This window comes from Bacillus rossius, chromosome 1, assembly GCF_032445375.1.
Source record: "Bacillus rossius redtenbacheri isolate Brsri chromosome 1, Brsri_v3, whole genome shotgun sequence".
Classification (NCBI taxonomy): Eukaryota; Metazoa; Arthropoda; class Insecta; order Phasmatodea; family Bacillidae; genus Bacillus; species Bacillus rossius.
Genome location: NC_086330.1, coordinates 379,472,231 through 379,486,224, shown reverse-complemented (window position 1 = coordinate 379,486,224; position 13,994 = coordinate 379,472,231). Strand labels below are relative to the sequence as shown.

Here is a 13,994-nt window from a genome sequence, read left to right as displayed (position 1 = left end):
GCAGCCGGCGTTCATCGATTTATAATATGTTATCACGTCGAAAGGCACTTTGCCCTTACACCCCTCACTTCTGTCTGAAGAATGAGTAAAATTTTGAAATACAGTGAAAAAAAACTCATTGACTCTATTTTAGAAAATAAAAACACACACTCTGTCTCTAGCACCCTGTCCCTAGAGGCATTACAAATATCCATATGTCAGGAAAACATGCATACAAAAATTTTTCCAAAAAGTAACCATAATTCTACTGGCATGTGTACTGAAGTAGTCATGTGTATACAATAATAATTTGCAATACCATACCATAATTCTTTTAAGTCCTAATAGTTCCTCCACTGAGTAGATGATAAATATTCTAGGTCCTAAATATGAGAAAAAGAAACATAGTCTAAGTTCCACCACCGAAAAGAGGAAAAATATTTTAAGTCCTTATACATTGTTCTCTCTACCTGGCTAATTTGGCATCTTTGGAGCGATTTCACCCCCCTCCCCCGGAGATGTGTCCTCTCTTCATAACCCCTCCTCCCACCTTTCTACTAGGAGGAGATTGAATAACAACAAAGAAATCTTTTGTTTCTGATTAATGAGCATAGATTCTAAATATTATCTAAACCTTTTGTCAAAAATAAATTTTGACACAACCAATCATTTTCCTACAAGGGATAGAAATCATAGGGTGGAAGGATAAAAAATCCTAACTCCTTTCGTAGGCATACTATCAAATCCAACATAATTTATTGTTAAAATCCTAAACATTATATAAAATTCTGGCTGAAAAATGTTTTTATTAGAACTATATTACTACAAGCGGGTGAAAAAAAAATAGAGTTGACATAAAAAAAACTCCTTACTATGTACGCTATCAAATATATGTTCAAACTTATTGTAAACCATCTAAACTATATCACAAACATTAATTTAAAAAAAAAATTTACAACTACTTATTAGTTATGTTTGTTCTAATTATTGAATTGAAATGGAAAACAAATTAAGGTGGAAAGTTTTGGTCCTGGCCCTAACGTACTGACATTAAACACTGCTGTCTTTCTGAATACAGCCTCAGCTATGCTGTCATCCTAAGGATCTCTGGAGAACCACATGATCATGTTGCAGCTAGGATCATGCAAACAATAGGGCTGCGACAACAGGATCAGGAATATCTCTTGTTGAAAACAGTCTCGGCTACACTATTAAAGCACGAAATTAATTCACGTTACTGTATTTGCATTACAAGTAGTATTTACAGTACTTTTACACCAACCCTTAACCTGAAAATACAATTTTTCACATGTTCGTCGTTCATCGGAGATCGGACCCAAGCGTGGTGAGGGCCGAGTTATCACACAGGTCACATAAAATGGTTCATCACACGTGAAGTTCTTGAAAATATCTGAATGTGCTTCCAAAGAATATCATAAATAAAACAATGAACTGAATAAAACTATTTTCTGGTGTTTCCCTTTTTATTTGAGTTGCATCCCTACAGTAGAAAATTAACGATATGTACATATAGGTATACACATAACTGTCTATTTTTTTCCAACATCACTCAAAAACTACTGAACTGATTTTGATGGTATATTTTTATTAGTAAAATCTTTTGCTAATTTAAACACTAGGCTCTCTATCTTTATCTTTCTTTCTTTCTTTCTTTCTCTCTCTCTTTGTCTGTGTGCGTGCATGCGTGCGTACGTGTATGTGTGTGTATGTATGTGTGTGTGTGGGGGGGGGGGGGGGGTGTTTGTTACAAAAATTCCACCATAAAGGGGGTAAATATAGTTTTACATTAATTAACCATATCTGCAAAACTAATCAAGCATAAGTAAAGAAACTGGGTATAAATAATAAACATACGAAAGTATCAACTCCCATTTACCATTTTGTGAAATTCCACCTCTAAGTAGCGTAAAAACAGGAAAATTTGTTCAATGAAGATTCATTTATGTATACCTCCCAACCTTGCTAGAGCGGGAGGTAAGATTCAGAGCATGAACAATATACCTACAAGGTTATTTAATGTTTAAATTTTGTTTTATTATAAAACAACCAATTTTACAAAGCTAATATAGCAGAAAGCAAGATATTATTGGATATAAATAATAAACAAAACAACTTTTATTTTACAATTTTATGAAATCCTACCCCCACCCAACGCTTGGGCCCCTGGAGATGTGTAGAAGGGGTCAATTTGGAGGATTTTAAAATGAAAAATTCATATTTTTTTTTATTATCTGCTCGAGCAAAAGGTAACAAACTAAAAATGTGCAATATGCATAACAAGTTTTGATCAGTGATTTTTCCACTTTTTGAAATTTGACAGTTTTTTAATTGTAATTCTTAAAAAAATGACTATGTTAAAAAATTCTTTAGCTTCAGTTATCCATGCAAAGACTGGAACCCAGCTAGTAAAATATTAATTATAGCTTTTGTGAAAAACATACCACTTTTTTGTGCCATTATTTTTAATGTTTCTTACCATTATTATAGTATACTCATGTTCTAACACCCCTGAAAGGGGCTTATTCCCACATTTTTCTCACATGCCTTAGGCCATTTCAAGGTCGGTGGCAAAACCACTGGCGTACCTTTTTATACTGTAGTCGTGGTGGGAATAAATAACAAGCGTAGTGCTAATACGGATAATTTTTGTATTATTTCCTTCCTTTCTTTAAGATGTCAGACAATGAGTAAGAATCAGGGTGCAATTAATATCATTTGTATGTAAACAGAACCATACAAAAATACATCTAAAGAGAAAGTACAAGTTTGTAAGGAAAATAAAATGGACACATATTTTTTGTGGACATTTTTAAATTTAACCAAGTCCAACCAGAATAGCTAGTTGCTTGCCCTGTAAAGCTATTTACTATTTCTGTTTGTTTTTTTTTAGGTCCCATTGGCTGACATGTACCTAAATTTAAAAAAAATTGTCATAAAAATTGCAAAATGGCAGAGGTAGGAAGGATGATTTTTAATCTTGCAAAATATAAATTCTCAGGCAGCTTGTTAATAAATTGAAACAACTTTTGTTTATTAAAAATTACTCAATTGCCCGAAAATGGCACTAGTCAAGTTTAAAAGCAATACACACATCATACTGTCAGTACAAAATGTGTTGCAAGGACTAGTGAAAATACATATCATGCTGTTAATTTCAAAAGAGTGCATTTCCTAGAGGATCTAATGCAATCAGGAATACTAAACACTGCAAAATAATAACAAAACAGTTATTGCAAAAAAAAACTGATTGAAGTTGTACCTATGTAACTGCTAACCGGGTAAATTTTATTACACTAATAAAAAGTATTTTGCCAAAGTATTTTTATGTTTATAATTTACGTTACTTATCTAAAGTAGTCTGCCAAAATGCCCATAATTTACAGGTATTAAAATTGAATATAAAATAATTGCTATGCTGTTTCAGATACAGATGATTCAGTATTTAGATGATGATAACAGTAGTGAATTACAGGAATTTTTTTAAGGGGACATTTGAAAAAAATATATATATAAAAATATTTTTAATTTGAACACGTGTATTAAAAAAACTTACATTACTATTGACACTAACACACTGAAATATCAGCCTACAGTAACATATTATCTTCATTAATATTTTGCTCAATTTTCATAACTTCAGGAGGGGGGGGGGGGGGGGGGGGAAATATATTGCCTGCCTATTCTCCTCTCTTTACAAAGTTATTTAGCATACAAACTTTACTGGCGTATACATTACAGTTTTGTGTAACACTGTGCTTAAGGCAAACCCTGAGAATGGCATCACACAGGTATTAAAAATAAATATATTCTGGGGGGAAAAGAAACCTTTTGAAAGTAACCGAGTACGACAATTCACTTTTTGAATCCTGTTAGGTGCAAGAAGCACGTCTGATGTTTTGGATGGTTCGTAAACTCACAGGCTAAGATGTAAAATTAGCACAAGAGTGGCCCACTTTTAAAAAGTGACTGCTTATTGCAAATAATTTAAGAATCTCGTAGGCAAAATTTATCTCATGTAGTTTTTTAGCATCAACAACAAAATAAATCATGCTAGTTTGTGGTAGAACATTAAATGTGAGTAACCAAACCATGGAGATGTGAGTGGGAAAATAATCTGGAAAGATATATATCCATGTATTTTTCCTGTAAAATTATATTTCTTTCCAATGACAAATAGATTTACATAATTTAATATAATATGTTGATACACTAAGATAATATTACAATCTTTCTATGCTGTATGCAGCTAACAGTGTTCATAGTATTACAAACATTTTATGTCACTTGTAAAATTTTAAATTAAAGTAAAAGTAAAAAGCTTTGGTAACTTTTTTTTTTTCTAATTCTCAAATATTTTGTTATTTGGTTAAGTTTATATGAAATTTGTTTGTGCGAAAGTAGAGCTCTGGTAAAACATTCTTGTTTCGCGAGAATTTTTCTGGTAAATAAAAGGAAAATGTTTCCCAAAAATACTTTTCAGAAAAACTAACATAGTATTTACTGAGCATTACCCGGTATATCAGTAACGTAGCTATTACATTAGTAGAGACAAGATTTTATGATTTTATTTTTAGGCCAGTTTCATTTTTAAAACAAGAGATTTTGTTGTTATTGTTATTTTTTATGAACTCTGTTTCTTCACAAAGATAGCACAATTTCCAACAAATACGAAACTTACTGGTTCACTGATACTTACTTCACCAAAACATTGTCTTTTTGACTGATACATGATGCACTTTTACAATATAATAATTTGTAATAAGCATGTCTAACTAACTACTGGAAGCAATAAAAATAAATTGCCAAGTATTCGAGCATTTGAAAAGTATACCAATGGCAAATGTAAAAACTAGTTACCGATAATAGTTTTAATATTAAAAAAATCTTCCAATCTATTTGTTACGTACATTTTAGTACTAACTCCATGCTAAATAATTTACATTCACTGAATTTAATGTATTGAAAGATTTATTTTTTTTGCAAACTGAGTAGAATTTTTGATCAAATTTGATAAAATTGATGATTAATTTCATGATATTTTGTTCCATTTCGGTGCTTTATGTTGTATTAATTTATATTTTGGTGTTATATGGTGTATTGATGTGTTTTTTTCTTTGTTATTTCGGCTTTTAACGCAATTCACCATATAATCATGTCCCTATACATTAGCAAACTAAAATGATGATTTAAGCCATAGTCTCCCATAAAGGACACAAGTGCACGGAATAAATGGGACTTAACCGCGGGCCACGGCAGCCCTGAGCAAGGCACGGACTCCTTGCTTCCGGCCTGCCCGGGGAATGCGCTTGTGAGGGAAACCGGAGCACCCTGAGAAAACCACGTTTTCCTACTTGTTAAAAATCCAGGCGTGCTTGGCCCCCTCTGTAGTAATTGAGAAGTACAATTGTACAATTGAATACAAACAGAAGTTTTGAATGCCTTGTTATTTTGTTTGAATTCAATTAATTTTACTTACGTGTATTCAAGCTAATAAGAATATTTTGTGTCTGATATGATATTCTAACTTAAATGTTGGTTATTTTTGTATTTGTTTCAACTGACAAAACATTAAGGAAACCACCTAGTCAGGGGTGTATGGGTGTTAAGGCCCCTGCCTACCCGGGCACACATACAGTGAGCAGAGCTTCAGGAAATACAACGCGATTTCAAAACTACTCGAGATATCCGAGCGGAGTCTGCTTACGAAAAGCATTAAGAGTTCGATGAGAACCGAAAAGTACTTTTGATTTCGGATGAAGTTTTTAAACTGTATTTTTAGAAGAGTGAAAATGTCTAAAACGCATGATTTCAGAGTAATTTTTAGATGTAAAACAACCGGTACAGATTCTTGAAAGCACTTAAGGGACTTGCATTACACCTTTATCTTCATTTCTCGGCCATATAATGTTACGGTCACCGCTCATGTGACGACGAGAAGACAGCGCGCCAGTCCAGAGGAGACACCGCGCTAGAAGCACCAGCGAGCGTCGCGCTTATCATCCCGCCTCACCGACACAGATACACCCCTGACGAGGCAGGCCACTTAATGAGGCGGGATGACAAGCGCGACGCTCGCTGGTGCTTCTAGCGCGGTGTTGCCTCTAAGCGCAAGACTCTGAACTAGTGAGTAGTCCTCTTGTCGTGGATAGGGCAACTGTGGGATTTGAGTGGTAATCATAACATTAATATGGCGGAGAAATAAAGGTAAAGGTGTAATGCAAGACAGTAGTATGCTTTCGAGTTTCATGCCAAAAAATTATTCTGAAAACACGCATTTCAACCATTTTCACGATTCTAAAAATACAGTTTAAAAATGAGATATGGAAACTGGACTCAGCGTATTCTTAAATGCTTTTTGCACACAGACACCACTCAGACGCCTTGAGCAGTTTTCAAATTGCGTGGTTTCTTCTAAATCTCTGCACACCATGTGTGTGTCCGGGTAGGTGGTGGGCTTGATATGAGTAGTTTCACATTTTTATCCCTTCTTGGCTCGAGAAAATCACTTAGCAAGAAATCTTAAGGGGGTGCCTCCCATTTCAGGTCAGGATTTTAAATTTACAGTAATTACAGATAAACTTGTACACATTTCAATTGTTTAACTTTCACAAAATGACAAATACATACAGCGCATACTTTTTGCATAATTATCTGCCAAAGTTTACATTTTTAACATTTTTGGGCTATACAAATAAGGAAAAATTTAATTTATTGCAGAATTGAAACTTTTTAGGTTTGACTGCAATGCCACTGGCTACTTCAAGAAATCGTTTGAATATCTTTCAGAAAACATTAATTAATTTTACCTGGCATTTCAAAATTCTCAAATATGTTAAGATTTTTGATGACCAAGAAACATGAAATGAGTTTTTGTGATAGAAATGAAAAAAAAAACCATACCACGAAGTAGCCGAAATGAATTAAATTCTCCTTATTTGTACAACCCGAAAAACGTTAAAAATGTAAACTTTGGCATCTAGTTATGCAAAAAGTATGCGCTGTATTATATTTTTCATTCCGTCAAAAATGATCAATTAAATAGGTAAGTCTAAAAGTTGGTCAGTGATTAATATAAATGGACGTAGTTATGCAAAAAGGAACCAACCCACTATTTTTTTATATTTTATTTGAAAATAAATTAAAATAGTACAAGGTTGATCGTACCGCCGTTGCTATTATTATATCAGTATTTGTACTAGACCATTAAAATTATACCCACATTATATTATCAATAGGAGAATTACAATTTATAATTAACTTTTACTTCAAAATACTCAGAATAGGTTTCAAGTGGGTTGGTTCCTTTTTGTATAACTACGTCCGAATATGAAACCACGACCTGAACTGGGAGGCACCCCCTGGAGGGCCGGCGCTGCGTCCCTACCTTGCAGCCGAGCTCCCGGGCCGCCGCGGCCGCCTGCTTCTCCCGCACCAGGTCCTCCGGAGTCACGTCCCACCTCCGCCTCCGCCTGGCCGGCCGCCCGGCCGCCGCGGGGTGCTCGCACCGGGGCCCCATGTCGTCCCGCGTCATGCCCCCCGCTCCATGCTACGCCCCAGCCCGGTCCTCCGCGCGCTGCAGACACACGCACGACACACTTCACGACTGGCACATTTTGAAAAAACAGGCCAAAGTGGAAGCTCACTCGTGAAAGGAAGCGCTTTTGGAAGCACATTTTTAAAAAATAAAGGAAGAACATTTGTAAGCACATTAAAAAAGTTAGCACCTTTAGATGCACACTCAAAAATGGAAGCACATTTGGAAGCACATTTAAAAAAAGGTGGGGGGGGGGGGGAAGAACATTTGGAAGCATATTTAAAAAAGTAAGCACATTTAGATGCACACTCAAAAAAGGAAGCACATTTGGAAGCACATTTAAAAAAAGGGGGGGGAAGCCATTTGGAAACACATTTGGAAGCACATTAAAAAAGTAAGCACATTTAGATGCACACTCAAAAAAAGGAAGCACATTTGGAAGCACATTTTTAAAAAAGGAAGAACATTTGTAAGCACATTACAAAAAGTAAGCACATTTAGATGCACACTCAAAAATGGAAGCACATTTGGAAGCACATTACAAAAAGTAAGCACATTTAGATGCACACTCAAAAAAGGAAGCACATTTGGAAGCACATTTAAAAAAAGGGGGGGGGAAGCCATTTGGAAACACATTTGGAAGCACATTAAAAAAGTAAGCACATTTAGATGCACACTCAAAAAAAGGAAGCACATTTGGAAGCACATTTTTAAAAAATAAAGGAAGAACATTTGTAAGCACATTACAAAAAGTAAGCACATTTAGATGCACACTCAAAAATGGAAGCACATTTGGAAGCACATTACAAAAAGTAAGCACATTTAGATGCACACTCAAAAATGGAAGCACATTTGGAAGCACATTTAAAAAAAGGTGGGGGGGGGGGGGGAAGAACATTTGGAAGCATATTTAAAAAAGTAAGCACATTTAGATGCACACTCAAAAAAGGAAGCACATTTGGAAGCACATTTAAAAAAAGGGGGGGGAAGCCATTTGGAAACACATTTGGAAGCACATTAAAAAAGTAAGCACATTTAGATGCACACTCAAAAAAAGGAAGCACATTTGGAAGCACATTCTAAAAAGAGTGCACATTTGGACGAAAATTCAACTTCAATCGCTGGATACGAAAGGTAACGATCCCTTAAGTATTGTATGAAACTACAGGCTTGGCTATGTTTGTACATGACTGTTACACCTAGGACCAGCAAGCCTGACGGTGCTTCTAAAAATCCATAATTTAATTTACGACCAGGTACTGCTTAGAGTAGGAAGTTACGCGCAATTTCATTTCCGGGAGAGAGGAGGGGTGGGTAGCAGTTTACTTTCTGATTCTTTCCTTTATTTGGTGGGATTGAGAGATTTTTATACCAATGCAACACTGTAAGGAATGCAAGTGTTATATAGTGTAAACTACATGCAGTAAGGCCTTACGACAAGACCTTCCCACTAAAGTACGTGCAAGCGCTTCTTGATAAGTAGGCTAACTACAAATGCAGTAATCATAAATTAATGGGCCATTCTGGTAAAACTGTTAATACTTTCCTGACCACAAAAATATTGTCCTTTGTGCTAAATATTAAAAAAAAAAAAAAAAAGATATTCATGGATTGCCGCTAATATTCTTACAGCGCGACTTTTCCGTGAAGTAATAATAGAATTCCAAAAAAAAAAAATTTTCAAAAAGAAAAAAAAAAGAGAAGTTCCTGTATTTAACCTTAAAACAGAAATTCTACATTCCTATTGGTTTCTGAGAAATTTTCCTTCATAGGTCACATTAAAAAGCCTATGCAGTGAAGCGGCCGTCGCCATGTTGTGCCTTGATTGTGTTGCTGATCCTGTGGTTTTCCCACACATAAGAACATGATATATTATGTATTTGGTTATTGCAATGCAATGAAAGGTAAAAAAAAAAAAAAATTAAAAAAATAATAGTGAGACTATACTTAATGTGCATTCATACCTGAGCGTCAACCCTTGACAGGGAATTTTTTTTTTAACAGTATGGAGATGGGAAAGCACGTTACCGGACACATAAAAGGAATTGACATTATGTGTATCAAACATCATTTTTCCTTTTTGTACGTCAAGTTACATGCTATCAAATGTAACATGTCGGCGCTTCGAGCCTCCATGCTGCTTAGAAAAATCCCTGTCAGGTGTTGACGCTTGGGTTTGGATGCACAGAAGGGACTCATATATATATATTTTTTTCATTTTACCTTCCACTACTTTACAAAATCCCAATACAAAATATACACGTGCTTATATATTGAGAGCCACAGAAAAAAGATGCTGTGTTAAAACACATAGTGGTGGCCATATCATTGCACAGGCTACCTAATATATAACGTATGAACGGTATAAAAATGGTGATGGCCATGTCAATGCACAGGTATTGTAATAAACGCTATGAACTGTGATTTCGCAGAAACTAGTAGGAATCCAGTAGGAATGTAAAGACACTGTTTTCGGGGTAAATACAGGAAGTCTCTAGTTTGTCAAAAAAAAAGTATTTTTGGAATTTTATTATTACTTCACAGAAAAGCCGCGTTGCAAGAATATTATCCTGCAACCCCACAAAAGTAAGTTTCTTAAATTAAAAAAAAAAAATTTGAACATTAGCAGCAAGAACAAAGCCAATGCCAATCCATTTCTGTTTTTATACCTTCTGTCATCTGTTATTCAATGAGGCCTAATTAATTAAAATAAAGTATAAATGTTGCAGGTAGACATGTGTGCACTCTGTGCTCACTCATCTAACGCTTCGAAAAGCAGAGTGGCTTAGACATGCGATCAAAAGGTGGTGTAAGGGAGGGGGGGAAGGAAATTGACACACAATCTCACTGACTGAAAAAAAAAAAATTCTAAGCCTTAATGAATTAACTGACTGGAAAGCCACACTGGACTTGGAAATGCTGGAGCAACATTCGAGAGAACAGAAAACGTTATCATATTAATAACAGCAATGTTTACACAGAAAATGATGGAGACAAAGACAGAGGGGCAGACCTACCTTGGACGGGGAATAGGTCCGTAAGACGGTGAAGGAAAAGCAAAGGGCATTGGGCTTACGGGCTTGCTGGAGGGAGGATACTAGACAGGAACGATCACAACGATCCCCGGCCAATCTTGGAATACGGGGCTACGGCCTGAGACCACTTCCTAAAGAACAGACACTTAAAATACTTAAAACACTTAAATTCCATGTGTTCAAACTTTTATTTCATCAAAAGGTGTTTGAAACTATTTAGTAACGTTGGACCATAAATATGTAAATATTTCGAGCCTATCTCTGACTTATTTAATGTCAAATTTTGCAAAAATGCATCCTTTCTTTGATCGATAGCCCCTCACGAGAATTCTCCCTGGAGTCGGCCCTTATACAGAGGAGATGGATGGCCGAATGGGTGATGAGAATATGGACGACTTGTGAGGGGAGAGAGAAGACTCGCTTTCCGTCTGTGATGGTAAGGGAACCAGGCTGGGGCACGCTTCGGACAGAAGATGGAGGGAAAAGCTGCTAATCTGGAGCAGTGCTTCACTCTTGAACCGAGCCAGATTTTATTTTTCGAAACTACTTCCGAAGGCCAGACACACATCAATAGTAATAGTATGTATCTTACAACAATTTTTTTTTAATATTGTTTAATGCAGCAGAGTAACCAATCAATGCAATATGTGGTGTGTGGTAACGAAATGAAAAATAACTTTCATAAAAATAGTACACAGAATTTAAATGTTAGGGAAAAAATAATTGAACAAAATATTCATTACAAAAATATATAGGTACCTACTATATTTTTGTGATAATATTATGGCTTCCTGAAAATAACTGCTGTCAACTTATTCTACATTTGCACAAACAAAGACTAGTAACATACGACAGTGTACCTGATGATGTTTCTACGTTGAAACACTTTTTAAGAGCACCATACGAATGGAGTGAGCCACGTAGATGATGCTTGCTGTTTTAATTCACTACGTCGGAAGATCCTGTACATTAAAAAAAATGTCACATAATAATGAATTAAAATCGTAAGTCAAATAAAAAGGATTTTTTTTTCAACCTACAATCATTATTATTTCTTTTTTCACAATTTCTTTAGTGTGCAAGATTTTCCGACGTACTGAACTAAAACAGCAAGCATCATGTACTACAGAATCAAGTCAATAGAATCTTGCCATCAGGATCTTTCAATGCACTGGATTAAAAACTGCAAGCATCATGTACCACAGGATCAAGCGAGCAGGATCATGCCATCAGTATCAAGCCTTCAGGATCCTGGATTTAACTGGGATACATGAAACACAAGACGTATCAAACACTGAATATAAGACGGCTGAATTAAAAGAATTCCTTAGAAAGACTGCAAATTTCAATGTGCACAGCACGTATTCTTCACAGAAAATAAATGAAGTTAACAATTCCATTCAAATTTTGCCTCCCATTAGACTTGTCCGTTGCAATGTCGGTGATTGCGTGCATACACAGGTATTGTACACTGTACACTGTTATTGTTTCACAAACCAGTAGGTATTAAGAAACCTTTCTTTTAAGGTTAGTTCAGGAACATATTAGGTAAATGGAAAACATAACTATATTCCTATTTTTTGCAGGTAGACAATGAATAGCGGCAGCAATGTAAAAGTACAAATATTGTGATGTACGATATAAAAATTTAATTTGTTTATAAACTAGTATGAATTATGAAACCATCCTTTGGAATAAATGTAGTATAAATGTGTAGTGCGTGAAAAACATGTTTTTCGATTTTTTTCTTTCCGTTCTAAAAAGCCGCAATATATGATTATTACCTCTACTGATACACTACTTAAAATAACAACATACCCTTTTAGAGAAATTTTGTAAAATGTGTCAGGAGGTAAAAAAAATTTGCCAAAGCATTTTTTTATTTTAAAATTAAAAAAATAAAATCTATTTTTAGAATTACTGACAAATTTAGAATGTTATGGACGCAAGTACATTTAGGTGGAGATAACATAAGAGGGTGCAAGAAAATTGGGATGGGTGAACAGTGGTAGACTACTTGCCTCCGTATTATACCCTAATTTCACGCTGTCATAGGATTTAATATAAATATAGTAGAATTATCTTACCTTACTACTAGCCAAATCAACACCTAGTGACATGAGATGGTATAACAATGAGCGAAAATCATTGCATTATGGAGCTAACAACGTAATAGCATTTAGCCTATTTAAATTTACAAAAACGATCTAAGTTGCACAGTAAAAATAATTTAATACAGCTTCATTTAAAAATAACACTATTTTATATACTAAAAAAAATGTATGCCCATTTATTCATTAACCTAGTAATGTTATATTTAACTATCCTTCCGCTGGAATTAAAACACAATTAGAAAATAGTTACGTGTTTAAGTTTTCACAAAAATACGAAATATATAAACTATATAGGTTATGGTGGCCAAAATACAAAGGTAAACACCATTAATTTTCAATCCCACAATTCTTAACTAAAGTAATTACTTTAAATTATTTTGGCAGACTAGTGACTGAATTAAATATGTTTTAATGATTCAATTTTTGGGAATTTCATTTATTTCTCAAAAAAGCAGAAAAATGTCACATGTCTTAGATTACTAACCAATCCAGTGTCCACTATACACAAAACAATAATTATGTTTAAAAAGTTATAAATTAAATAATACCTTAAAACAAATACAAAAGGTATCCAGAATTTCTATACATCGGAGATATGTATTAAATTTTCCGCCTGCAAACCGTCAAAAATGTAAAACTTACGAAAATTAAGAGGAATTTATAGAAACCGAAAGACACCATATTGTTTTCAAAATCTTTTAGGTGATTAAAAATGTGCACTGTTAATTTTCAAAAATTGGTTTGAAAGAATAACCTTGACGACAGTCGTCGTACCCTCCTAGCTGTAGAAACCGTACCTGTCCACCGACGTGGGCCTAAGGGAGGTATGTTCCCTTAGTGCGCCGTTAATGAAGTGTTACGAGCAAGGACGCACCCGCGTGCGCCCTAGTACGTCAGCAGACGTCATGGTGTTGTAAATAGTCATACTTTTTATGTAAGTACATTTTTTAAGTGATCACGAGCCTCCACGATTGTATATATTTGTAACGTAACAGAACTCTCACGTCTTGAATAGTGTGTATAAATGTTGTACAAATACTTCGCTTGTCATTAATCTGTAACTCATTAATTAATTTGTATTTTCGTTTTATTAATTAATTACTTGTCATTTCGTTTTAATAATTCTGTGATTCTTTCTAGTGCTGTATTAGTAATGTAATCGCAGACTGGCGCTCCGCGAGACGGGCCTCTCCCATACCGGCCGATTTCCACTCCCCTCCTCCGCGGCCAGCGGGCCTCGGCACGCGGACGGGCGGAGAAGGGCAGTGGCGAACCAGATGCGGAGACGAGCAGACGAGCGCTCGCTCCGCT

The 13,994-nt window shown here is 35.2% G+C and overlaps 1 protein-coding gene across 1 annotated transcript in view; it reads right to left on the bottom strand.

Moving 5' to 3' along the window:
- The window catches only part of LOC134528587 (eyes absent homolog 2), a 386,579-nt gene extending 373,524 nt beyond the window's left edge, over positions 1–13,055 (bottom strand). The window contains exons 1-2 of the mRNA XM_063362339.1: positions 12,657–13,055; positions 7,385–7,573 (exon numbers count right to left, since the gene is read on the bottom strand). Of these exons, the coding sequence (XP_063218409.1) occupies positions 7,385–7,531 (147 nt within the window). The 5' untranslated portion in view covers positions 7,532–7,573; positions 12,657–13,055. The remainder of the gene's footprint in view (positions 1–7,384; positions 7,574–12,656) is intronic.
- Between the last annotated feature and the right edge of the window lie 939 nt (positions 13,056–13,994).